This window comes from Lutra lutra, chromosome 6 (assembly GCF_902655055.1).
Source record: "Lutra lutra chromosome 6, mLutLut1.2, whole genome shotgun sequence".
Classification (NCBI taxonomy): domain Eukaryota; kingdom Metazoa; phylum Chordata; class Mammalia; order Carnivora; family Mustelidae; genus Lutra; species Lutra lutra.
Genome location: NC_062283.1, coordinates 122,072,208 through 122,099,453, shown reverse-complemented (window position 1 = coordinate 122,099,453; position 27,246 = coordinate 122,072,208). Strand labels below are relative to the sequence as shown.

The window sequence follows — 27,246 nt, the reverse complement described above, 5'->3', positions numbered from 1 at the left end:
CCTCTGCTACTGCGGGGCGGGCCGGAACTTTTATCCATAGGAACGGGTTTACACTGTAGAGTGTTGCCGGCCGGCGTCAAGGAGAATAGAGAGCCATCCTCTTCCTCTCACCGTAGCCGCCGCGGAGCGGAGCCGAGCAGATCAGATCCAGGAGCGCGGTTACCGGGCGGGCTGGGTCTATGGTCGCTCCGCGGGCCGCTCCGCCGGCTGGTGCTTTTTTATCAGGGCAAGCTGTGTTCCATGGCAGGGAACTTTTGGCAGAGCTCCCATTAGTAAGTGATCTTCCGCCTCGTCGCCCGGGGCTTGCTCTTGGGAGTCGGTGAGGACGGGGCCTGCGACTCCCTTTGGCCTGGATCCCGGCTCCTGTCCCGAGCGCTGCGGGGTCTCCCGGGAGGTGGCAGCAGCCGGAAGCGGGATGCACGTTTCTCTGGCGACTCCCCTCTCCCCGCCCCCTGGCAGTATTTCAGGGGTGGCGGGGGGGAATATCTGTGAGCGGGGAAGGGCAGGGGCTAAGGAGGTTCGGTCTCTGGGGAAGGAAGGAGTTTAACTTCCAATTCTTGGATAATCTAGGCCTGGAAGCGGGGTGGGGTGGGCTGCGGTGGGATGGGGGAGGGATGGGCCCAGGTATAGGAAGCGTGGCACAGTTCCGGACTGTGAGGACGGCTCCTCGGGACAGTTGGGGTTCGCTTTTGCCTGGGCTCTCTTCCGTTGCGGGCATTGTAGTCTTTTGTCATTGACCTTCTCTCTTGAGTGGATTTAATATTATTCCGAGGAGAGAGTCCAGAGTCAGTCTTGTGTCTGCTCTCTAACCGCTTCTTGCCATTACCTTATGCCTAGGTGGAGTTGTATTACTGGTTAGGTACAGGGCAGGTGCTCTCAAATTATCCATTTCATTAGTCTGTGCCTTATATTTTAGGCATGTATTTTCCTGTGACTTCGCCAATTTCTTGAACCTATTTCATGAGTTTTTGTTTTTGTTAGTGACCATGGAAGAGCTAGAGCAATATTAAAAATAAGTAAATAGATATATCCCATAAATACATTTGCTTAGGCCGAAAGGTGGGTGATGCGACTAACAGAACATTGACCAGGCTTTCCGCTGTACGGTTGAAAGATGAACAGAGCTTGATACTGTTATATTTTCGTGTAAATATGTCTGAATGCCAAGAGAGCATTAATAACTGTAAGTTAAACTTTGATTCTGTGAAGATGATGGATTCCTATTCATTCTGCTTTTAGTCCTTTGTAAGAGAAGAAAACAATGGGGTTGGAAACCTGTTTTCAGAAAAGCTGGTTTGCCCCTTGCTGTAAATGATTCTGTGGAGATGAAATTCTGTAGAAGCCCTACTTCTGATCATATTTTTATTTGGCATTCTTTGCTCAGTGTAATACTTGCTTGGGCAAAATTAAAATATAGAAAATTTAGTAGAGAAGGGCTAGTATTTTGATAAACTTTGAAAGAAGGTGAAAGACTTGATGGGTAGCTAGGTGTTAGTTATCAGAAGTTACAGCCATTTTTCAACTTAAAAAAAAAAATCCTACCTGCCTTTTGATAAATGGTCTCATTATGCTTCATTTATTTTTGGCATAATGAGACCATTTATCAAAGGGGGAGCAGGATCTATGATACTTGTTTTTTTTCACTTTCGAAACATAAAATTGTTATACTGTTAAATGTGCCCCCCCCCCAAAAAAAAAGTGTTTAAATGTGCTTTTTTGAAAGCGTCCTTGCCTTACAATTCAAATAGTCCTGGAGAAGGGGGCCACTGAGATCTCTTGAGGATCATGAAGTGCCTGATCTGCAGAAGATTCCAAGTGAGAAAGACAAGGCAATCAATCTGGGAAAACAAACCAACAAAAAGATTACAAAAACCATCGTTCTAGGTGATTTTGGTAAAAGAGGAAAATTGACGTGATCTATGTTGTATATCATGGCTTGAAGATGCACAGTTTAACATTTCTGAAATGGGCATGACAGTTTTTTTCTTAGTAGCACGTGATATAATGGTAAATTTTACAAACAGTGTAATCTTAAATTTTATGAGATTTCCTATTTATAAGTGTTCTTGGTTTAACCTCCATACTATATGCTGTGAGGAAAAACTTGAATACTTGTGAAATTTATTGTTTTAAAAACCTTAAATGACTGTAAGGGTGGAATTAATGATAATGCCAGAACATAGTGAATCACAGTATTTTCTAGAAAGTTGAAGTAGAGCACAACACATTCTTTGACCTTACTGCAGTAAAAGTGGAAGGGCACTGAATACTAGGGGTTGACTGAACTACTGAAGAGATAACAGAAATTAAAAAGTACAAAATCAGTTCTGGGTATTTTATTGTATCAAAGAGGAAACTGAAAATACAATTACATAATATCAAGGAAATAACCTGATGAGATCAATATATATCCATACCTATGGGATGTAGCCATAGCCAGTTATAAACTAACATCCAGAATAACTGAGAGAATAAAAATAAGTCAAAATAGTCTACTTAAGAATATTAAAAAGGAAATGGTGAAATAAATCCAAGGGGGCAAAAAAGACTTAAAAAGGTAACACTGATATTAACATATTAGAAGGAAAAATAGTCAAATTATAAGCGCTGATTCTTTGGAAGGGAAAATCAATACAGTAGACTGAACTGTTGAATCAAAGAAAAGAAGGATGATACAAAGATAAAAAAATTAGGAATGAGAAAAGTAAGTAAATCCAGACGTACCTTTGGGTCATCTCCATGCTAGTAGATTTGAAAGCCAAAGCAGGGGTGCCTGAGTGGCTCGGTGGGTTAAGCTTCTGCCTTCAGCTCAGGTCATGGTCTCAGGGTCCTGGGATTGAGCCCTGCATTGGACTCTCTGCTCAGCAGGGAGCCTGCTTCCTCCTCTCTCTCTCTGCCTGCCTCTCTGCCTATTTGTGATCTCTCTCTCTCTCTGTCAAATAAATTAAAAAAAAAAATAATAAAATCTTAAAAAAAAGCGAAAGCAAATTAAGCTTCTGCCCCTTAAAAAAATGCTCTAGCCTACATTATGTCATGGGTTAAATGTTTTCGCATTTTCAAGAGGATCTACTGAAATTACTCCAATTCACACAGAAAGAAAGCTTTTCAGTTCTCTCTTTGAAGCTACAAGAACACTGAAAATATAGCAAAGGTAGCACTGAAAACAGTCTCAGTTTTGAATATTGATACAAATGTAAATTATTAACAAGTAGAGTCTAACATTACATTAGAAATATAAAAAAAATGATAGTCATTTTATTGTAGAAATATAGTCAGTATTAGGAAATCTGTTAATGAACAGTGAAGGCATCAAAAGAAGCCTATTAATCTACTCTTGACTAAAAGAAGTATGTTGCTTTCTTAACATGGTAAGAACATCAAAACATGAATAAGAGATATTTAATGGTGAAACATTAGGAAAATTAGGGTGCCTGTTTAACATTGTTCTGAATTGCTACTCAATACAATTAATAGAATGAGGTATTAAAAATGATAAAATTGTCAGCCTGTAGAGATAAAATTAACTTGAAAATTCAGCTAATTGAACAGTTATTATAAACAATAAATGTTTAATAAAGTGACCAGTTACAAAATGTAAAAATGGAAAGCTTTCTTTTAAATGAATAGCAATGGAAAATAAGAAATACACAAGAATAAACTAAAGAAATGTGCAGGACCTACCAGAAGAAAATTTTAAATTCTGTAGTAGAACATAAAGATTTTAATAAGAGGAGTTTGAATTCTAGCATTGTAGAGATAACATTTCTCTATTGATCTCTAAATTTAATGCAATTGGGACTTGACATAATACTTCTAAAGTTCAAGTCTTGGAATAATTGTGAGAATATCCAGAAGTTTTTTAAAGAATAGCAAGTGGCAAGGGGGATATTTTCCATATGAGATTTTAATAATTTAATCTTACATTTTAAAATAGGATGACATAGGAATAAGAAAAATTGAAAGAAAAAGGCCTTAAGTATATTAGAAAATATAGGTGATTTTTTAAAAAAATAATTTTGTGTTAGGAAAGGCCTTCCCATTTGTGACCAGCATAAAATCAGAGTGAAATATGGGTTAGTTTTAGTAAGTGATTCATATATCTCTTACAAATAATTAAATGTTAAGAGATCATGCTAAACTTAGGAAATATTTGTAGTTTATTTGACAAATGATTTATTATCCATAGTATGCAGATTATAGGGGCGCCTGGGTGGCTCAGTGGGTTAAGCCTCTGCCTTCAGCTCAGGTCATGATCTCAGGGTCCTGGGATCAAGCCCTGCATCTGTCGCATCTGTCTCTGCTCAGCAGGGAGCCTGCTTCCCCCCTCTCTCTGCCTGCCTCTCTGCCTACTTGTGATCTCTCTCTCTGTCAAATAAATAAATAAGAATCTTCAAAAAATAAATATGCTTTAAAAATATGCAGATTATATGGCAAGACTCTCTAAATCGTGACGAAGACCATTCCATTAGAAAAATTGTCATTAGAATTACAGTGTACAAAAGAACTCTATTTGGCCAATAAGGCATGGAAAATGTTTAACCTCAGAAGTAAACTAAAAAACAAGACTCCCTTAGACAGTAAGGTACTACTTTGCCTTTAACTTGTATAGTATTTAAAAGATTGGCAGTAGTAACCCATGGGGGGTTAAATATCTTAAAACACTCTCATGTACTGTTAACAGGAACGGAAATTGGTATGACACATGGAATACAAACTGACAATGTAGAACAGAGTTACCAGCAAAACCTACTGATCAGTTCTATTTCTGGGAAATTATTTTAAATATATTATTAACCAGATATGCAAGGGTGAATTACAAAGCTGTTCATTAAAGCATTATTTTTAATAGTGAAAAATTAAAAGCTGCATGCCTTTTAATAGAAATTAACTAAGTAAGTAACAGTCCATAATACTGTGCAGCAGTTTACAGGTATGCTGAATAACAAATTTGTTGACATAGAAAGACTTCTAGAACATACTCAGTGACAAAAGGAAATTGCAGAATAGTGCAGAATAGTCATTTCAATTTCATATCTCTGGTTAAAAATAGTAGACTTGACTATGCAGGTGGAGGAGACTATTAGTGTAATAACTTCTGAAGCAGCTTTTAACATGATTGGAATTTGTGAAGTAGGGAAATTAAATACTGTAGTTACTCATGAACAATGAGAAAAGATACTTTTTTTTTTTTTTTTAAGATTTTAGTTACTTATTTGACAGAGATGAGAGGCAGGCAGAGAGGGTAAGAGGGGGAAGCAGGCTCACTGCTGAGCAGAGAGCCTGATGATCGATCCCAGGACCCAGGGACCATGACCTGAGCCGAAGGCAGAGGCTTTAAACCACTGAGCCACCCAGGCGCCCAGAGAAAAGATACTTTTAATCTAAGGCACCATCATTTGATGCCAAATAATTATATATATATGTGTGTGTGTGTATCTATATATATCTATCTATCTAATGATTTTATGTATCACTAGGAAAAAATGTGTTGCCAGTTAAAAGCTTAAGGCATCAGTGATTGTAAGATTTTCTTGATACCAGAGTATTAAAACCAATGAAATAACAATATAAGGTAGTGAGAGAACAAAAAAGAGAGACACAAAATTAGAGTGAAATTTTTTTCAGGGCATATTTACATTCATTACTGAGATAATTCTCAAGAGTTTCAAGAAATGTGAAAAATACTATCTTCTAAGGTTACTTCTTACACTTTGTGTTTTTCACAATGTTCATAAATTGTTCAGTCTTAGAATTTTTTTTTTGTGACTTTGTTAGTTGATTTTCTGTAACATATCTTAACATCTTCATTCTAGTTTACAATGGATTTTGGATAAACAAGATCTGTTAAAGGAACGCCAGAAGGACTTAAAGTTTCTCTCAGAAGAAGAGTATTGGAAATTACAGATATTTTTTACAAATGGTAAACTTAAAAAAAATTGACTGAAATGGTATAGTTGGTGACCTCTGAATTAAATCTTTGTACAGTAATTTGTGATGAGCTGTTTTAGTCCCTACTTAGTATTTTTTATTCATGTATTCTTTTTATGACTTACCTTCATTTAAGTAATCTAAATAAAGTCTTGTGGATCTTACGTTGCAGAGACACTCAAGACAGTTTGAAGGTGTTCATTAATCTCCCTAAGCCTCTATAATGTGTTGTTAAACCCAATTTAAGATTGGCTAAAGCAAGTATTTTGAGGATAAATGGATTCTTTGGGCTGATATCCTATATTGGTCATTCTTACAAATTTGCTTTGGAGGGAGAGGGACATGGTAGCTTTGTTACATGATCTTTCTAACCCTCAGTTCACTCTTCTGCAAACCTACCTCTCTGTTGTTTAGAGAATTTACTATCGACTTTTTAAAAAATTTTACAAAGTAGAAATTGTAGTGAGTTTGATAACTCTCTAATATTTTCTTTTTTACATTTATTCTAAAGATAATATAAAAACATTGAAAATACTTAAGGTAGAGGGAAATAATTATCATTCAACCTTCTTAATAGAAGAATAGTGTTTGCTGTAGGACACTTTCTATTTTTTATTGTTTATGCATACCTGTATTTTTTTTAACAGATTTGCAAATCCTAGTACCAGCCCAGTGTGATCCAAATAGAGTTTTATAGCATATGTAGGTTTTTCTTTTTGTTAAAAATTAATACAGTCGTTATTTAACCACATGAAAGTTGTTGTTCAATGTCAAAATTATAGAGATAACAGAACATTTAAAATTGTATTATTTTTCTTTTAGTTATTCAGGCATTAGGTGAACATCTTAAATTAAGACAACAAGTTATTGCCACTGCTACGGTCTATTTCAAGAGATTCTATGCCAGGTAGGACTTTTATTTTGGGATTATGTCACACCTATTTGAGACTCCTACATAATGTTGATTAGCTTTAGTATAAATGAATCATGAGTTTGCCACTAGAGTTATCTTGGTTTTTGTTTTGTTTTGTTTTTTACAGTGTTTTCTAAATGAGTGATGTTTAACTTTGTTTTATCATATTTTAGGTATTCTCTGAAAAGTATAGATCCTGTATTAATGGCTCCTACATGTGTGTTTTTGGCATCCAAAGTAGAGGTATGAAATAGTTTTCTGTTCTTCATTGAAATATAGTCAATGTACATTGGTTAATCTGTCCTGATTTTCACATTACCTGTATAAAAATAACAACAGACGGTGATTTATGCAAAATACTGAGATTCATGCAAAATCAAAGATATACATGTCTTTATATATTCGTTTAACGCTTATGTAGCATTTACTATATACCAAGTGCTATTCTAAATCCTTTTACAACTATAATTGACTCATAATGTGATTTATAATCCTCATAAGAAACAATGGGGTGTATGGTAGTAATATCTTCCATTTCATAAAGGAGGAAACTTAGGTATATAGAGGTTGAGAAACTTGCCTAAGATCATAAAGCTGGTAAGTGGCAGAGCCTGGGAACCTGGTTGACTCTATTAGAAATAATATTAAGACAGACTTTCTAGAGCTTATGGTTTTCTAATTATAAGTGGTGGCTTAAACAGAACCTGCTCTGTTGTTATTACTGAGTTCTTAATAGTGGGAAAAGGAAGTGTTTATAAAAAGCCCATGGTATGGGTTGGTATTTCCAAATGTTACCATGTAATTTGATGTATCTGAAGTGCAACCAATATGGAAAATCTAGACAAAATTTTATAAATTTCTATTCTTGAAGATTAACTTGGGGAGTTTAATTTGTTTTGTTTGTTAAATACCTTTTGTTGTATGATTTACTGAGTGAAAGTTTTCATTCTAAGAATTTTGGATAAAGAATAATTCCTGGATTGGGGTGCCTGGCTGGCTCAGTTGTTAAAGCATATGACTCTTGATCTCGGGTTCATGAGTTCAAGCCCCGCATTGGGTATAGGGAATACTTTAAAAAAAAAAATTATTCCTGGAAAAAATATGTATCCCTTCATATTTGATGATAGCATTATGTTTATAATCTCTAACTGTGACCAAATGTTTCTGTGTTTTGTCTAGTTGTGTGGGTATTATATAGAAAGGACTTTTAAGACATCTGAGGCATTTACTTTTTAGTATCAGTTACTATGGTTTAAGGTTTGAGTATAAGTATATATGCACACATACATAACCACCCCACCCCACAAAATAAGGATGTAGGTTGAAGGTATTTATATAGACTAGGTTCAGTTTAGTTCCTTTTGTTGAATAAGGAACCAATTTTTGATTTTTCTGTTTTAAAATGAAGTGAAGGCTTTAGTAATCTTATGAGGTTAATCAAATCAAATGAGACAGTATATGTAAGGTGGATCACTTCCTAAATTTTAGTTATTTTTACAATGGTGGCGTACTAAGTTCAAAGAGGAAGTGGGAATTGACATTAAGAGTCTTGGGGCACCTGGGTGGCTCAGTTGGTTAAGCATCCGACTATTGATTTCAGCTCAGGTCGTGATCTCCAAGTCTTGGGATGGAACCCCACATTAGGATTCCTGCTTGTCACACAGTCTGCTGAAGATTCTATCCCTTTTTGCCTCACCTCCCACCCCCAACCCTGCTTGGGCTCTCATTCTCTCTCAAAAAACAAAACAAAACAAAACAAAACTTGCTTTATGGTAAGGCTGAAATTACTTTAAAAAAAAAGAAAAGAAGAAGTCTTATGGGGCATCTGGGTGGCTCAGTCAGTTAAGTGTCTGACTCTTGATCTCAGCTCAGGTCTTTCTCTCAGAGTCATGAGTTCCAGCCCCACATTGGGCTCCTCACTGGCATGCATGGAGCCTACTTTAAAAAAAAAAAAAGAAAAAAAAAAGGAAAGTCTTACATAGTATCATTCTATTATTCTTGTATTCTTCCAAATAGAATAATAGTTTTAGTGGTCTTTTAAATTACTTTGGTGATACTAAAGTTTATCTTTAGAGATTTAGCTGTTCTATTACTAAATAGCATAAGTACCTGTTCATTAATTCAGGGTCAGTTGAATAGGAAGCATACTTAGTATTTTTCTTGCAGTAATCTAAGAAATCTTTTTGGAAACTAATTGGAGTGGAGAAAACTGGCACTGTTGCTTTAGGGCTTAGTTTCTAAATTGGTATCTCAGTGATGTTAAATGACAAAATTATTTAAACATTTGTCTTACTGCAGCAATTTTAAAGAAAAGTAATACATTTTAGAGACTTAAGTACTTTGTGCCTCAGTTAGGTAGAAGATGAAAAACAAACTATAAACATGGGGGATATATAGGAAATGCTTTGCTTTGAATAAACCCAGATACCCTCAGGCTCATTGGGTTACTGTGTACCTGATCTTATCCACTTTTATTTCTCTAGGAATTTGGAGTAGTCTCAAATACAAGATTGATTTCTGCTGCTACTTCTGTATGTAAGTGCAAAAAGTATATTCTGCTTTAAGGATGTAATTCTTTAAAAAAGCTCCATAGGGCCTTAATGTTTTTCAGTTTATGAGAACTATGAAAGATTTGGTTGTGTTTATTAAATTTCCTGGGGTCACATTTATGACTAGTGTATTTGGCTAAAAATAAAGTTAAAAATACAAAAATTTTAAAAACCACTTGTAGTGTTATGTCCAGGACATTGCTTTTTAATTCTAAAAGTGGATAGTAACTATTGTCCAAAAACATCAGTTCAGTGGCTCTTAATTTTAAATAATAAGGGTAAAGAAAAAAACTTATTTCCCAGTTCTGTTGTATTTTTTTGCCTCATAATGACTAGCCATTGTGTCATTCTTGTGGGTAAAATAAACTGTTTCTTTAGTAATTGTAGTGTATGTATTTGATGGGAATTAAGTATGTTGCCTCCATAATTGAAAAACAGAGTGCAGGGAAAAAAAAATGCTGACTGTAGTAGTCAGCCCCAATGCTGTCTAAGCAGCAGCTGTATAACCTTGAGCAAATTGCTTTACCTCTTGGCTTTAGTTCTGTTTACAAAAAGATAGGGTTTAGCTGCCTTGGAGTCATGGCATTAAAGGAAATAATACCGTAGACTAGAGATTGTAAAATATTGTATACAAGGTATTAACATGCTATGCTGCACTTCATAGGTTAAGCACAAAGGTAGCACCTAACAAGATGAAAGATAATGCAGATTTTTTTTTTTTTAATGTGATCTTGCACAGAAGAGGCAGAGAGTTTTTTTTTTGTGTTTTTAGGTTTGTGAACCACACTGATTTTCATATTTTTGGGTCTTTCCCTTTTCTGAGAAGAGTATAATAATCTAATTCAGTTTTTTCCATGCCATATTTTACTCTTCTGAGGATAGCAGAGTAGTAATCAGTTTTGCCATAGAATTTGATATAGCAGATATATCTCATTGATAAGTATTGAATTGCCCTCTGGAAAATTGAATTATTAAACATTCAGAAACAACTGGAAGGTAATCCACCAGAATGTTAGCAGTGCTCATCTGCGAGTAGTGGATTCTAGGTACCTTATTTTATTCCTATGTCATTTTTTGTTTTCCAAATTTTTTAGAAGGTGTGTATTTTTAAAAATGTAAAATACAGGGGCACCTGGGTGGTTCAGTTGGTTAAGCATCCACCTCTTGATTTTAGTTCAGGTCATGATCTCAGGGTCCTGAGATCAAGGCACACACTGGGCTCTGTGCTGAGTGTGTTAGCCTGCTTGAGATTCTCTTTTTCTCTCCTCCTGTCCCTCCCCCTGCTCATACATGTGTGTGCTCTCTCTCTTAAAAAAATAAATAAAATACCTATTACTAAGGTTTATTTTTCATGCAAAGATGTAAAGGTATATACATAACAGTGTTTGGTTCCCAAATGAATAGGAAATTGTTACAGTCTAATATTTTTGTTGAATTTCATAAATGTTACGGTGTATTATATAGGCCCACACAGCTTAGGTTTCAAATTTCAGCTCTCTTGCTTTCTTCGTGACAAATTGAACAAAATACAGTATCTGTGTCTCAGTTTCCTCACCTGCAAGGTGAGGATTAGTAACATTTACGTCAAATGGTTGTTGTGAGGATCAGATGAGTTAGTATCAGTAAAGCTCTTAGAACAGTGTCTTGCTCAGTGTCTTAGTTTGGTAGGTCTGCCTGCCATACAAAGTGATAGAGACTAAGTGGTTTAAAAAACAAAATTATTTTCTCACAATCTGAAAGCTGAAGTCCAAGATCAAGGTCCACAAATTTAGTTTCTCCTGAGGCCTCTCTTCCTGGTTTTCACGTGGCCACCTTTTTGCTATGTCCTCACATGGCCCTTTCTTTGTGGTTGTGCACCCTTAGTGTTTCCTTCTCTTTTAAGGACACCAGTCCTATAGAATTTGTGCCTCACCCTTATGACCACATTTAACCATAAGTACCTCTTAATTACCTATCTCCAAATCAGTCACATTGGGGGTTAGGTCTTCAACACTGAAATTTGGCAGGGCCAGGGGCAGAGAGCACAGTTCCGTCCATAATACTCAGTAAACTTAAGTGCCTACTCATTATCATCAATAACAGGATTATCCTCACTAGAAACACCGTACCAAATGCAGTGATGGTTACAAAGATAAATACAAGGAATTTAAGGACAAGAACAAGACATGCATATATAAATACTAATATAAAAGAAAAAATAAGTGGCATAAGAGAATTAGAGAATGCAGCGAATGTTTTGAGTGATAAAAGGTTATTTGTTAGATGAATCCAGGAAGGCTTAACTGGGATTTGGTAAAGAAAGACTTTGAACCTGGGGAAATGTAGGGGAAAGATAGACTAGGAACATTGAACAGTTTGGTCAAAAGGAAAGAAAACTAATGAGTTCCATTCAGTGAATAGTCAGTAAGGAAAGAGGCAGGAATAGTCCTACCTGGCTAAGGCCAGGTAAAAGAGGGCCTTCAGTGAAGAATCTGCCATTTGTTCTGTTGATGGTGGTAGTATGTTTGAAGGCTTTTTTCTCAATATGAGGATAATGCCAGAATGGTGGATTAGGAAGGTAAATCTGACAGAATAATGTAAGATGAATTAGAAAAGAATGTGAGTTGAGGTAGACAGATTTTAAAGTTTTTCACATGCTACAACATGGATGAACCTTGAGGCACCTGGCTGGCTCAGTAGGATAGCATATGACTCTCAATCTCAAGGTTGCAAGTTTGATCCCCACATTAGATGTAGAGATTACTTAGAAATGAAATCTTAAAAAAAAAAAACAACCATGGATAAACCTTGAGTACATTAGGGTAAGTGAAATAGGCCAGTCAAAAAAGATAAATATTGTGTGATTCCATTTAATACTATAAATAATCAATAGAAAGTAGAATAGAGGGGCACCTGGGTGGCTCGGTGGGTTCATCCTCTGCCTTCAGCTCAGGTCATGATCCCAGGGTCCTGGGATCGAGCCCCTCATCAGGCTCTCTGCTCAACAGGGAGCCTGCTTCCCTCTCTCTCTGCCTGCCTCTCTGCCTACTTGTGATCTCTCTCTGTCAAATAAATAAATAAAATAAAATTAAATTAAAAAAAAGAAAGTAGAATAGAGGTTGTTAGGGACTGGAGGGAGGGGAACATGGGGAATTGTTGAATGAGTTTAGAGTTTCAGTTTTGCAAGATGAAAGTTCAGGAGATGGATTGTGGTGATGGTTGCACAATTGTCAATGTACTTATTACTACTAAACTGCATACTTAAAAGTGGCTAAAGATGATAAAGTTTATGTAATGTGTATTTTACCACAATTTTAAAAGCACCCAAAAAAATCCCTCTGAAATACATATAAAACTGCAAATTGTAGTCAGTGACCTCACCACAGAGTGCTCTGAGAAATAAAAACTAACAAGTTTAAAATAGGAAAATATTATTTTGAAGATAATGAAGTGGCTCAGGTGAGTACTAATGAAGGGTTAAAATGATGTTTGGGCCCCCAGCAAGGAGAACAACAGGCAAGCTAGATTTGCATAATAGAGTCAGTAGAACTTTTACAAAGCAAGGTTTTAAGACAAGTCAGAAATGGTTTTTGAGGTGTTTTGCCTGGGCATTGGGAAGGTGAAGGTGGTACCAGAAGAGGAGAATAAGTTGGTTCTGAAAAGAGTTAAATTTAATCTTGGACACTCAGTGTGTAAATGTATCAGTAGAACATCTTAGAAATGTGAGGCCAATGATAGAAATTTGGAACTTGGTAAAATTTAAGAGATAGAGGTGCATAGTGTCTTGTGCTGCTTAGAAGATGAGTGCCAACTTGGGGCGGGGGAAGAGACAGACTTTTGGGTTTGTGATCTTTGAGAATGTTGCCATCATTAAACACGGGATAGGTGTTGAAGCCAGATTGCAAAGAACTGAGAAGTGAGTAGGTACAGAGAAAAGGAGAATCTAACTGTATTACAAATATATAAAATAGCCTTAGTGAAGCAGGTGAGGGGAGGTGCTGACCTAAGTAACTTTGGGAAGAAGTACAGTCTGTAAGACCAAAGGCAAAAGGAACTGCATACGAGCACTATATTCTAGTTGATAGATTTGATACTTAATGTGGACACAAGTTAATTCTGATACTGCTGTACTTGTATCTGGAATTGAACAATTCCAGTAAATATATACATCCATGGTAAATGGATGGCAGATGTTGGGAACTAGGTTTCTCACTGCTGGAATGGGAATACACAAATAAGGAGAGGAGACCAGAAAGATCCATGTACTGATCAGTTAGAGTTAGAGGCATCAATATGAGCTCATGGTTACCTTAACATCTCAGTAGCAATGAGTTCTCCTTGTGCTCAGATCTTTTTTTTTTTTTTAAAGATTTTATTTATTTATTTGACAGACAGAGATCACAGGCAGGCAGAGAAGCAGGCAGAAAGAGAGGAGGAAGCAGGCTCCCTGCTGAGCAGAGAGCCCGATGTGGGGCTCGATCCCTAGACCCTGGGATCATGACCTGAGCCGAAGGCAGAGGCCTTAACCCACTGAGCCACCCAGGCGCCCCTGTGCTCAGATCTTTGTATCTAATGCCATTCTCCAATAAAAGAACTAGGTCTCCTTGGAGACTGGGACAGGAAATACGCAAGATAGACCTGGTGCATAGTGCCAATAAGTAAGGAAGTGCTTTAAAAAAAAAAAAAAAAAAGGCCCCAAAACAAAAACACCTAGCTAATAGGATTACAAAGGGACATAAAACCCAACTGAAAGCTCTCAGTGGCCAAGGCTAGAAGAATTTGTACAACAACAACAATAACAAAACGTAGTATTGGATTATAATCCAAAGTATAAAAAAAAAAAAAAATCCATGAGTCCATACTGATACAAATAAATTATTGAGTAAATGGGGGAAGAAGAGACAAATTTCTAATACAGAAGAATTTCATACATTTTACATAGCTTAACTACATCGTCAGGGAAGCATAAATTTCTACTTCTTAAGTATTCATTGTGCATAGTGACTTCCTTCTAATGTGTATATTATGAAAAGGGATGGGGGAAATAATTTTACAGTAGACTAACCCAACAAACACTACCTCAGCCAGGTGGTTGAGGTTATTTTCAACTGTGATAAATCACTAGTAATGTGTACCTTTCATGCGATATGATGAAATGGTGCTTTACTTCTGTCATCCTTCCAAGATCCCACAACCCCAGTCTAAATATTAAGTAAACATCAGACAAATTCCAGTGGAGCGTCAAGCAACAAAATAATACTTGGGGGGAATACAGTACTCTTAAAACTGCCAAAGTCATCAAACATGGAAAGTCTAGAAAACTGTCACAGCCAAATGGAATCTAAAGCAGACCTGACAAGTAAATGTAAAGTGGTCTTCTGGATGAGAGCCTGGAACAGAGAAAGGACATTAGGAAAAACTAAGGAGTTCTGAATAAACTATGGACTTTAGTTAATAATGTACCGTACTAATATCAGAGGTTAATAATAAGGGGAAACTGGGTGGTGGGGGGTTGTTTTAGTCTATTCCAGCTGCTCTAACAAAATACCATAGACTGGGTGCTTAAACAATACACGTTTATTTCCCACAGTTCTGGAAACTGGGAAGTCTAAGATCAAACAAAGTGTCTTCCTTGATCAGCTCCATGACTGGCCGTTTCCTGGCAAGCAGACGGTGGCTTTCTCATTGTGCTCTCACATGGCAGAGAGAGGTTGCTCATCCTCTTACAAGAACACTAATCCTGTCATGGGGACCCCACCCCCATGACCACCTAAACCTGATTAATTCCCTGAATTTGGAGGTGGCTCTAAATACCATCACACAGGGGTTGTGATTTCAACATACGAATTTGGGGGGATATATTCAGCCCATAACAGGGAGTATATGGGAACTCTCTATCTTTTCAGTTCTATAAATTTAAAAATGTTCTTAAAAATGGTTTGCTTTTAAAAAGCAAAAGAATATAATTTGGTAAAGGTTTTATGTGTTTTTGATTTTGAGAGAAATTTGAGTATTTTAGTAAGTGATGGGACAGATTATTGGAGGAGGAATGGTTAAGGGTGCAAAAAAAAATATGAACTGTCAGTTGAGCAGATGAAAAACAAATACACAAGTGATAGAGGTAGCAGTAGAGAGGAGGAGTATACTTTCCTCCCAGCTTAGAAAAGGATTAGAATATAGAAAATCAATAGGCAGAGCAATTTTATCATGGAGTAGGAGAGAGGTTAACAGTATCAGGTGAATGTCAGAAAGTTAGGTGTCATAGTTTCAGTGTTAGGGATGCATATTTGTTTTATGTATAGAGATGTACCTTGTTAATTAGTTACCGTTATGTAAGTACCGTATGTAAGTTATGTAAGTACACTTTACATCTTGTTTGTATCACCAGGATTTGTAAAACTCAGAAGCCTTAATATTAGGTATGTCTTCAACTAAAGGAGAAAGAAAAGGAAAGCTTAAGTATAAATTTCCTACTGTCAACTTTAAATGGTTTAGATTTCAATCTTGGCAGATGTTACCTATCTAAATTAGTTGTTAGGTTCCTCAGTTTACAAAATAAAACTTTTTGAAAATAAAATACATAGAATAAATGAAAAAAAAATTTAAATCTCTGTGAGGTCTTAGGCTTTATACAAATGGAAGGGATCACAGAACAGATCCTCTAGGATGTCACTTGATTTAGTGAAATGTTGCATCATAATAACCTGAATACAATTTTTTCCAGTAGTAGTACTTAAAAGTGTACACTCACCATTTTGAAGAGATAGAGGATTGATAGTTAACAGCTTTTTCTTTTGTACTTAGTGACAAAGAAGAGTAGTAACTGTGTGTATGCGTTTGTGTGTGGTGTGAAAAAGTCCTAGAGAACTTTGCACATATATTTATGCTTTTATTAAAGTATATCTTTTGACAAAGAAATACCTATTTATTCTAGAAAGTATAGATTAGTAAAAATCCTTAAATCTCAGATGACCACTATTAACATTATTTGGTTATATTATCCTTTCAATTATTATATATATTTGGAAATATATATATTATATATACATTTTTTTGAATACATAAATAACTTGTGTTCCTTCTACGCTAAATTACTGAGAAATAAAACCAATACCATTCTAAAGTTGGAAAGATTTTAGAGATGAAACCTGCCCCTTTATTTTTTAAGCCGCAGAACCCCTTTTTAATGCAATAAGTATATAATTAAAGCTCTCTGATTGTAATATAGATGGGGGCCTAGGACTTCCTGCCACTTAGTACTTTCCCCTTGACTGACAATAAACAAATCTGGGTCCCTAAGCATCTCTAAGAGCACTTACTAACAATGATTTAGCTCTTATACACTGTGTTAAAGAAATTTTGGTTTAATTTACTTTTTATTTTTCTTAGTTTAAGTCATTTTTTGTTTTTTGCAGTAAAAACTAGATTTTCATATGCCTTTCCAAAGGAATTTCCTTATAGGATGAACCATGTAAGTATATTGCATAAAATAAAACTACTTGTCAAAGCTGTATATAAGCTAGATCCATTTTATGTTAGAATAAACTGTATAGTTTATAGGAAACTACAGTTTCCTATAAATGGCAGTTTCAGATACTATAAGAATATAAACTTTAATTCTAAATTAAAGCTAAATTGCTCCTACCTTTAAAAAAAAAACTACTTAATAGCATTGGTTATCAACCCTGGGTGCTGCCCATTAAATCACTTTGGGAACTTTTTAATAATGCTAATACCAGGGCCTCTCCAGACCAACGAAAACAGAATTTTTAGGCTTGAAGCCTGGGGATTGGTATTTTCTAAAAGCTCCCAGGTGATACTAGTGTGTAGCTAGGGGTGAGAACTATTAGAATGGAACAGTGTGAAAACCATATTTGAAACTTTAATTTAGAAGGTGAGTTTCTGTTAACATTTTTAATAGGCATGTCCTTTTTCTACTTTTGAGGGATTTCATCATCCTGTATAAATTGTATATTTTTGTTTCATTTTCAGTATTCTTTCCTTTAATTGATTCTTAATATAATAAGAGTAACACGTAAGTGGAGATAGTTGCATTTTTGCATTTGTTGAGTGTAAAGTGTATTAGAAAATCTGAAGTTTACACAGCAGCTTTTAAATTAAAAAAGTAAGAATGCTTATATGAGGCTGACTTTTCTATAATGATTAAAATCCTTTATAGTCATAATTGCATGCACTGTATAGTAGTAAAAAAGTAATTTTTATTGCACATGTTCATTTTGATATAAATTTCTGTGTATATTTTCTTGATTAAAAAATTAGTAAAAATTTATGGTATTTTAATGTATAAATTGTTAGGTTAGACTAAGTAGACTCATCTAATTTGTTTCACAATGACATTTATATTTTTTTTAAACAGATATTAGAATGTGAATTCTATCTTTTAGAACTAATGGTAAGTATATTACTTCCTTGTGATTAATAGAATAAAACTTTTTTTCAAATTTAGTGAAGTCAGAAATTCTTTTAAGAAATGATTTATAGGGAGGTGCATTTTTAAACCATCCAAATGATACATGATGGTGAAATCACAGTACCTAGTAGCATCATCACCTATATCCTCTGAGAAGCCTGTAAAATAATTTGTATATCTCACTTAGGATGGGAAAATTTTTCTGTTCTGTGGTAACTGTAATAAAAGGATACAAGCAAACCAGTCAGAACATGAAGCCACTGTAAATTATTTGCACAATTTGTGTATGTGTGTGGTGTTATTTAAAGATAGATTATGTCTTTGGCAGAATTCTGCTCCTCCAGTTGGGAATTACGGATTTATAGGCTAATAAGAGGTTTCAGTGTGTTGCAGATGTGACACTTTGAGTCTCTAAGGGAATGGATGCTGACTGACTGCCAACCGATTTACCAAGGTATATTCCAGAGAGAGCGCTGCCTTCACTATTATAGTAGAGTTTAGGGCTGCCATACTGCTTGCTGAAGAGAATAAGAGGGAAGCAAGCATGAGTTAGAGAAATACATTTTGAAATACACAATTACAAATCAGTTGGGTAATGATAAGTTTTTGTGTCGTAATAAATCTGTTTTTATACATACACATTTTTTAAACTGTTTCTAGGATTGTTGCTTGATAGTGTATCATCCTTATAGACCTTTGCTCCAGTATGTGCAGGACATGGGCCAAGAAGACATGTTGCTTCCCCTTGCATGGTAATTAGAACAGAAGTTATTCATAGTGTAACATGTTATTAGCTAGGAAGGTTGACAAATGAATATGAAGTTTAGTATTTTTAATAAACTAGTGCCCCAAGATACTGTATGTTGAGTGAAATACCTGTTTGTTGAATTTTAATTAACTATATTTATAAATGCTAAATTGATAAGGATCTTTAATTCGATCAATATTTCCATTAAAATTTGATTCTTATCAAAAAACCAGACTATTTACATAAAAATTAAGACAGATTATCTTTCAAATACAGTATTTTTTGTTGTTACTTAACAACAAAATTACATATTAATTCACTGTATAATTTATAAACAAAATTATATATTCATTGTATAATTTCTGGTTTCCTCTGATTTTCTAGTTTTTGAAAAATTGGGAAATCCTTATTGTAATTTATTGTAAGGTTTTAAGTTTTAAAATCTATTTAGCTGTAATTTTATCCATTAAAATATGCTTATTCATTGTCATGTTCATGTATCCATCTTTTTCCCTTGATTGGTTTCACCTGTGTATCTATGCTTTAGTAATAATATAATGTACAAAGATGGGAAATCTGACCCTCTCTGGGGGGAAATGTACAATCATACAAGGTAGTTCTGATTTCAGTAATAATATGATTTACATTTATTTCTATAGGAGGATAGTGAATGATACCTACAGAACGGATCTTTGCCTACTGTATCCTCCTTTCATGATAGCTTTAGGTATGTAAGCATGGTATGCCTTTACTAGTAGAATTGTTACAAGCTTATTTAGGTCATCCCAAAAGAAATTTCACCCTGTTATGCTTTGCATTCTTATGGTTCATGAAGTAATAGACTAATCCTTGCATGTGAACTTGTAATATTATGAAATGCAACTTTCAGAAGTGAGAGTTATTGTCCTTCTTACCCCCCCTTCTTTTGGTAAGTGTTTGTTTTTTGTTTTTTTCCTAAGTCATTTAAGATAATTTTGACCAGTGTTTGAACAGAACGTTTTTGTTTAGGAGGAAAAGTTCAGAATTAAGCCTGCTCATATTACTTGTAAATTATATAGAATAACTGGGCCTGTCTTTTATTCCCTGAGCTCAGTTAAGTCCTCAGAGGTTCAGTAAAGGAAACTCTGGTCGTTGTTGCCTTGCTGGAGGGAGAAGTTAGCTACCATTTTATTTATTTGTGAAAGGTAGTGTAATCGGTTAGAACACTGTCTTTGGAGTCAGATAGTCCTTGATTTAAACTTAGCTTTCTTTACACTTGTGGGAAAAGCATTTAACCTTTCTGAGTTTGTTGCCTTAATTGTAAAATGTTGGGGATACTAACTCCATACAGAATTGTTGCAAATATTAAATGAGATATATTAGAGAACATCAGTAATTGGGGCACCTGGGTGGCTCAGTGGGTTAAGCTTCTGCCTTTGGCTCAGATCATGGTCTCAGGGTTCTGGAATCGATCCCTGCATCAGGCTCTCTGCTCAGCAGGGAGCCAGCTTCCCCCTCTGTCTCTGCATGCCTCTCTGCCTATTTGTGGTCTCTCTCTCTCTCAAATAAATAAATAAAATCTTTTTTAAAAAATTTAAAAAATGGATTAAAAAAATAAAAGAACATCAGTAATGCCTGCCATATATTATGCACGTAATAGTTTCTTTTCCCTTTCTTTTTCCTATCAATTTCCATGATTCTGTCCTCTTGATTTTCGCCCATTCTTTTACCGCCCAATTTCTGGATAAAATACACAACTTCTTTTCACCTGTACAGTACCATTCTCTGCTGCCATTCTCACCTTTTTTAAAGACTTGTCTCAGATAACACCTCTTTAGTGACCCTCCCATCCCCAAACTTCCTACATTACCTCACTCCGGGTTTAGGATGTTTTCTCTATGTTTGTCCTGTAAATGGCATTTTCCACTGTATTTTAATTACCTGTACTGTAATTTCAGTTCTTTGACCTCTTAATCCCTTCAGGGCCTACACCGTACTTTACAGCTTCATTTGGCTTGGGTCAACCAGTATGTCAGTTCACATTTGAGTCACTATTTGCCTAGAATGTCATCCTTCTCAAAATCATGCGGTAAACCAGGGAATATAACTCTTAAGAAGCTGTTGTGGGCTTAAGGTAGCCAAGCTGCTGGTAGGAATTATATTGGGCAAAATTAGGATGTAGATTGTTGTTTCTGGGTTCTTTTACTGTTTTTGTTAGTTTATGTTGTGTGTAATATATATATACTTGACCCTAGAACAACATGGATTTGAACTGTGCAGGTCTAACTATTTTACACAGGTTTTCCTTATGCTTGTCTTAATAACATTTTTTGTTTAGCTTTACTTTATTATAAATATACAGTATATAATATATACACAAAATATGTGTTAATCAACTGTTTATCAGTTTTCAGTCAAGAGTAGGTTATTAGTAGTTAAGTTTTGGGGGAGTCAAAAGTTACCTGCAGATTTTTTTAACTGCAGAGGGGGCTGGTGCCCCTACATGTTGTTTAGAGGTCAACTGTAATTATATTGTATATAGTGCATTATACTTTTTTCTAAGCTCCTTTTAATTATAACACTGAAATTCAGTACTGGGGTGCCCAGTGTTCACCGGACTTGGTCATGCACTAATAACTGAAAACAGAAGCAACACACTGCTTTTAATTGAAATATCAAAAAATAATCAGTTGTTGAAATGTATCAGCGTATTATTGGCCTGTGTGTGCATGAGTGTATGTGTGTGTGTGAAACTGACTTCTGGGTGTATTTTGACCACTCCTTTAAGCCACTGTTCAGGGATTGCTTCCCTGCTCTAATTTCTCATTGGATTTTTTTCTTAACATGCCCTGACTGTCAGAGCAACTGTACCATCCTTATCATACAGTGAAGAGCAGGAAATGTCAAGAACTTTAATATAGTCTATTAATTTTTCTGTCTGTATTACATTAAGTTGATGGGATGGTCATTGGTAACTATTAGATGAATTTATGTAATTTTTTAAAAAGAATGTTGGAAAATGCACATGCAAATTTGAAATGAAGACCTTATCTTTAGTTTTGAGTCCATACATTCCACATTTGTGGTTAAACATGGGCCTTTTTCTTTCATTTTCTTTCCAGCTTGTCTACATGTAGCCTGTGTTGTACAGCAGAAAGATGCCAGACAGTGGTTTGCTGAGCTTTCTGTGGATATGGAGAAGGTATTCTTTTTTTTTTTTTTTTTTAAGATTTTATTTATTTATGACAGAGAGAGAGATCACAAGTAGGCAGAGGCAGGCAGAGAGAGAGAGAGAGAGAAGCAGGCTCCCTGCTGAGCAGAGAGCCCGATGCGGGGCTCGATCCCAGGACCCTGAGATCATGACCTGAGCCGAAGGCAGCGGCCTAATCCACTGAGCCACCCAGGCGCCCCTGGAGAAGGTATTCTTTAAAATTCCCTTAGTTGAGGGGCGCCAGGGTGGCTCAGTTGGTTAAGTGTCTGACTCTTGATTTCGGATCAGGTCATGATCTCAGGGTTGTGAGATCAAGCCACATGTTGGGCTCTGCACTGGGTGTGGAGTCTACTTAAGATTCTCTCTCTCCTTCTCCCCTTTATCCTGCTTGCACTCTTTCTCTCAAACAAAAATTTAAAATTTTTAAAAATACATTAAAAAATAAAATAAAAATAAAACACCCTTATTTAAATATAAACTTGGACATTTTAAAGTTACTATGATATTTACTTAACATGAATCTAAAGTCTTATGATGTCTACAGGCTAAGAAAATTTTTGGTAAAAAATATTAAGAAACATATTTGGCAAGAACAGTTGATGTTGACTGTCTAGGTTATGTTTCTCTTTTGGGTTTAGGCTTCAACAGAATGATAAGCTTTTGGTTTGCTGAGGTGCAAAACTGCCTCTGATTTCCAGGATTATTTAAAAAAAAAACTACCTAGAGACCACTAAATACTACTGTAAACTTTTGTAACAGCCTGTCTCTGACAAACTGGGGTTTGCCCTTTTTTCTACCTTTTCTGCGTAAAATGTTGATAGCATTAGAATCAGTCCAGCGTGAGGTCTACTCGAGAAAGAGGGCTGATTTGGAAACTGGATATGACAGATGTATAGCTGCCAGCTTTCAAGCACCTTAACTCGAGTGTAGAGTAGTTAACAGAGAGACCAAACAATGTCTTTCCTGCACCAGCTCCCATTAATTTGTTTGAAACAACTGGTTTTAGAGGACTGTACTCTGTAGTGGCATACTCCTTCATGATTAAGACCTTGTTCCCAGGATATCACTGATTTGTTTTGGTTTAGGATAGTAGCAAATAGAAGGAAACCAACTGCGGAAATCGATAAGGATGAACAAAGTATACATGTTAAAAGATGAGAGGGTAGAAGGAGAAGCTTACAGAGCAGAGCAGTAAAAATACTGCTTTCAAGTTAATCAAGATTGTCTAATAGAACCTGAATAAGGATAGAGACTATCTTTTCACTGTTTTCTGAGGATGTGTATGATGTGTGTTCTTTATATACTAAGTGTTGCTTGATATTGCCTCTGAGAACTTTTCAAATATTTACTTCTAGATTTTGGAAATAATCAGGGTTATTTTAAAACTATATGAGCAGTGGAAGAATTTTGATGAGAGAAAAGAGATGGCGACTATTCTTAGTAAGATGCCGAAACCAAAACCTCCTCCAAACAGGTACTTTGTAGACTTTAATTACTGATTTCATTTATATATTTCATATATATTTTTTCATAGATTATATTTATTCTTTTAATGAAATTGCTTCCAAAACTTCATGATTTATGTAACTTTTTAAAAAATCTGATTTGGTAGATTGACAATGCCTCATTTTAAAAAATACATTAATCTGATTATCTGTTAACTTTCCCTGATGTAATGGCGGGTCTCTTACAGGTATCCCTCAACATATGGCTATATACAGTGCATAAATTTAAACAGAACAGAATTTAGGGTAGTTCATTTGAAATTCAGGGATAAAGAATTCTGTAGTATCCTATGTCATTTTGACTCTCTGACCTCTCCCCCCGCCCCCACACACACAGTGCTGGCTTTTATCCTGTTTTATAAATTTCAGTAGCAGTTTTCAAAAACTTAGGTGATTGATCTCCTATTGTAAAGATAAATAATTTTTGCTTTTGAGCTACCTGAAGATCCACGGCACATAGTAACATGATTTTGGTAACTGAATCACTTGTGCTAAGAGGGTTTTCTTTGTTTTGTTTTTTTTTTATAGGATCTTTTTATTTAGTTCAGTGATTCTCAGCTCTTGCTGTATATCAGATCATTTAGAGTAGGAAAAAAGGTCAGAAGGGAAATGAAGAAATGCTACCCATCTTAATGATCAAGAAAAATAATTATATAATATTAAGATAGATTTATAGGTTTGATAAGTTAATGTTACCATTTAGAAAAAATTGATACTTATACAAGGAGCTGTTTAAGGCAGTCATTCAAACAGCTACCTTTGGATACATTTTTTGCAGAAATTCCCTGAGTGATTCTCCACTAGTGGCAGGGCCTGAAGCTGCAAGATGATGATGGACAAGATAAGGCAATAATCCTGTTGCCACACTGGTATTTTCAGTTTTAGTTATTTTTATTTTAAGTATTCAGCATTTTCCAAGAAATTGCCATTTTTCTTTCTGACTTATATAAGTTTGCTGTATTTACATGTGATTCTGTTATGCATTTGGACAATAATTTTTTGGGAAGAACACTTCTTGATTTTCATATTTAGTAGGAATGAGATTTTATATGTTAGATTTAATTTTACAGGAAATTTGTTCAGAAGAAGCTCTAATCTCTATGTTGAGTGATACCTGTAATGACAGTAACATCCCATACCCTTATTTAAATTTTTTGAGTGTATATGGACACTAACTTCCAGAAAGCTTGTTTTGTGTGAGGGCACCAAGTTAACATAAGAATAAAAATATAAAACCGAACATTAGTCTTCTGTATTTTAATTTTCCATCTCTTGTCTTAATGATCGGGAATGCCTCTGTTTTGTGGAGTTGTACCATAGAGTAACTAACTTTAAAAATTAGTTGGCTTATTGGGGTGTTGAAAATGAGTCTTTTAATTGGTATAAAATCTCTTTCTTCCCCACTTGAACAGTGAAGGAGAGCAGGGTCCAAATGGAAGTCAGAACTCTAGCTACAGCCAATCTTAAAACATTCCGAAGAATTCCATAGTGGACCAGTTGGAAATAAACCATTGGACAGAATTCAGTTATGTCTTCAATGGAACACAAATGAAAATGAATAGCTTGTTTCTGTCAAGCATATTGGGAAGTGATTTTATTTTTGCAAATAAGTTTTTCCTTACCTAATTTGATTCTAGCACATAATTGATTAAAATCTCTTGATTATAAAAGCATGAAAGGTTCTAAGGGGACCTACAGACAGACTTACATAGACATTTCAAAATTAATAGCTTTTGATTAGTATAATTTTTCTTAATTTGGATAATAGAAATTGTAGCTTTTTATTAAGCCACGAAACATGAAGCATAATTTGTTTAAAATTCTCTTTGGTCATTGAAGGACCAAAAAAGGACATTAAAAAGTGAAATATATGAGGGGTTTTTTCCCTCCTTAAGTTAAACTTTAAAACTGTATTTAAGGAATCAAATCTTACAAAATCCTGGAAGATTTTGGTAATGATGTTGATAATTTCAGGGAAATTAATCAAGTACCTATTGATTTAAAAGTGTATTTTATTCAATAGTTTCAGTATCTTGCCATGGAAGATACTAGCCCAGCCTAGCAGAAAAGTGCAATATGTATAGCATACTTTGACATTTTAAAAGTTATATTAATTCCGTAACCATTTTGAAATGCTGGGCAAACTTTTAAAAAAAGAATCCTACATGATGTTATTTGTATTTGATTCACAGTTAATCAGGCATTTTGAAAGCTAATTGGATAAAACACGATAATATGGTTGAAATTTGGTAACATTTTAATGTTAATTTTTACTCTACTGTGAAAAGTTTTTATATGACATACACACCCTAGTTTATTTTTGTGTCTTAGTGTGGATTTACCAATTTACTACAGGTATCCTGAGCCAGGAACACAATCAGGTTTCAGGCCAGTTTGATACTGGCTATTCTTAATTCTCATGAGTGTAGGACTTTGGACTAAATGTCATGTCAGTGGGACTGTGCTGTCTGTGGAACTTAATCATTTTCTTCAGATTTAAGGAGAGTGATAAAATTTGGAGTCAAAGGATATTGATGTACAATTTAAGGATTAAATTTTTTTATAAATCAATTGTGAACAATGGATTATTAAATTAAATGTTGACTTCCTAGTATAAAACTGCAAGAATAAAAAGTAAAGTTCTCCAGCTATATTGACTAGTGTCTTGAATTTATCTCTTTGAATCTGCCTTATGTTTTCTGAGAGTCCTTCTTCCTTTAGATCAGTATTAAAGTCTTCTATAGTTTGTCAAGTGGGTAATTTCAAATGGCTTATGAACAGACTCTGGAGTTCTGCTTCCTATTGGGGAGGATTAGATAAGTTGGAAAGGAAGATTATGTGTAAAGTCAGTACCAATGATAAATTCAGGTCTCATAGGCTTACAGGGCAGGATAAGAAATGAGGAGAAAAGCTGTCCTCAGGTCTGAAAGAATTAAGGTTGGATTTAGGTTGGAAGAGCAGACTGATTATATATCACAATCATTGACTTGACCCTAATTTTTCACTTAAGCCCACCTTTATTTCAAAGTTTTCATTTTGAAAATTAATACATGTGACTTGCAGTTTTGTTTTCAACCTCTTGTTACAGAAAATTTAAAACAGATACAAGTAAATAAAATAGTGTAACGAACCTCCATGTGTCATTACCCAGTTTCAACAATGATCAGTTTATGACAATTTCATTTCATCTAAACTCACATCCACTTCTCATATAATATGCATATTATTTTTTAAACAAATCCAAGATACCATATTTCATCAATATATTCCTAAAGGTAATGGCTCTTAAAAAACTAAGTGTTATACCTGAACAATTAGTCAAAACAGGGGCGCCTGGGTGGCTCAGTGGGTTAAGCCTCTACCTTCGGCTCAGGTCATGGTCTTAGGGTCCTGGGATTGAGCCCTGCATCTGGCTCTCTGCTCAGCAGGGAGCCTGCTTTCCCCTCTCTCTCTGCCTGCCTCTCTGCCTACTTATGATCTCTGTCAAATAAAATCTTTAAAAAAAATTAGTCAAATAATTGTTAAATCTAGTTAGATCTAAATAAGGATAAATTATTGCAATTGATGAATCCTTTAAATCTTTTTAAATCCATAGATTCCTCCTCCCATCTTTTTTTTTTTTTTTATGTTCAGTTAGCCACTGTTTAGTACATAACTAGTTCTTGCTGCAGTGTTCAGTGATTCATCAGTTAAATATCACACCCAGTGCTCATCACAGCACTCCTCATTACCAGTCACTCTGTTACCACCACCCTACCCTATCTTATTTTTTAATTTTCCCTTTTTGGCTTGATTATCTACTAAGAGTATCTCTCCATATGGATCTTGCTAATTGTATTCTTGAGGTACCATTTAACATACTCCTTTTTCTCTATTTTCTATAAATTAGTCATTGAATCTAAAGGCTTGATCAAGTTCAGATTTAAAAGAAATTTTTTTTTGGTGCAGGTAGACTACTGTGTAAGGTTCTTTTATCAGAGGGCATATCATACCTGGTTGTCTT

At 35.2% G+C, this 27,246-nt stretch overlaps 1 protein-coding gene across 2 annotated transcripts; it reads left to right on the top strand.

Annotated features, from left to right (window-relative positions):
* CCNC (cyclin C) lies at positions 1-25,894 on the top strand. 2 transcript variants are annotated; one of them, XM_047733605.1, is made up of 13 exons: positions 1-272; positions 5,814-5,920; positions 6,751-6,835; positions 7,015-7,084; positions 9,325-9,376; positions 16,785-16,840; positions 17,747-17,782; positions 18,461-18,552; positions 19,208-19,275; positions 21,650-21,729; positions 23,094-23,212; positions 24,022-24,112; positions 24,656-25,894. In XM_047733605.1, exons 1-12 carry the CDS (start codon positions 241-243, stop codon positions 24,071-24,073), a joined length of 849 nt encoding a protein of 282 aa, XP_047589561.1. In that variant the 5' UTR covers positions 1-240; the 3' UTR covers positions 24,074-24,112; positions 24,656-25,894. The 2 variants fall into 2 exon arrangements, with proteins under 2 accessions (XP_047589561.1, XP_047589560.1); XM_047733604.1 differs by lacking the exon at positions 24,022-24,112 and having other exon boundaries at positions 8-272.
* Positions 25,895-27,246: the final 1,352 nt, after the last annotated feature.

Bases quoted from the DNA above. Each gene is read 5' to 3' on its own strand.
- CCNC (XM_047733604.1), top strand. From the start codon at position 241: ATGGCAGGGAACTTTTGGCAGAGCTCCCATTA. The intron at 5,921-6,750 runs GTAAACTTAAAA...TTTTTCTTTTAG, and splicing joins ACAGATATTTTTTACAAATG to TTATTCAGGCATTAGGTGAA. The intron at 19,276-21,649 runs GTATGTAAGCAT...TTTTCTTTCCAG, and splicing joins TCCTTTCATGATAGCTTTAG to CTTGTCTACATGTAGCCTGT.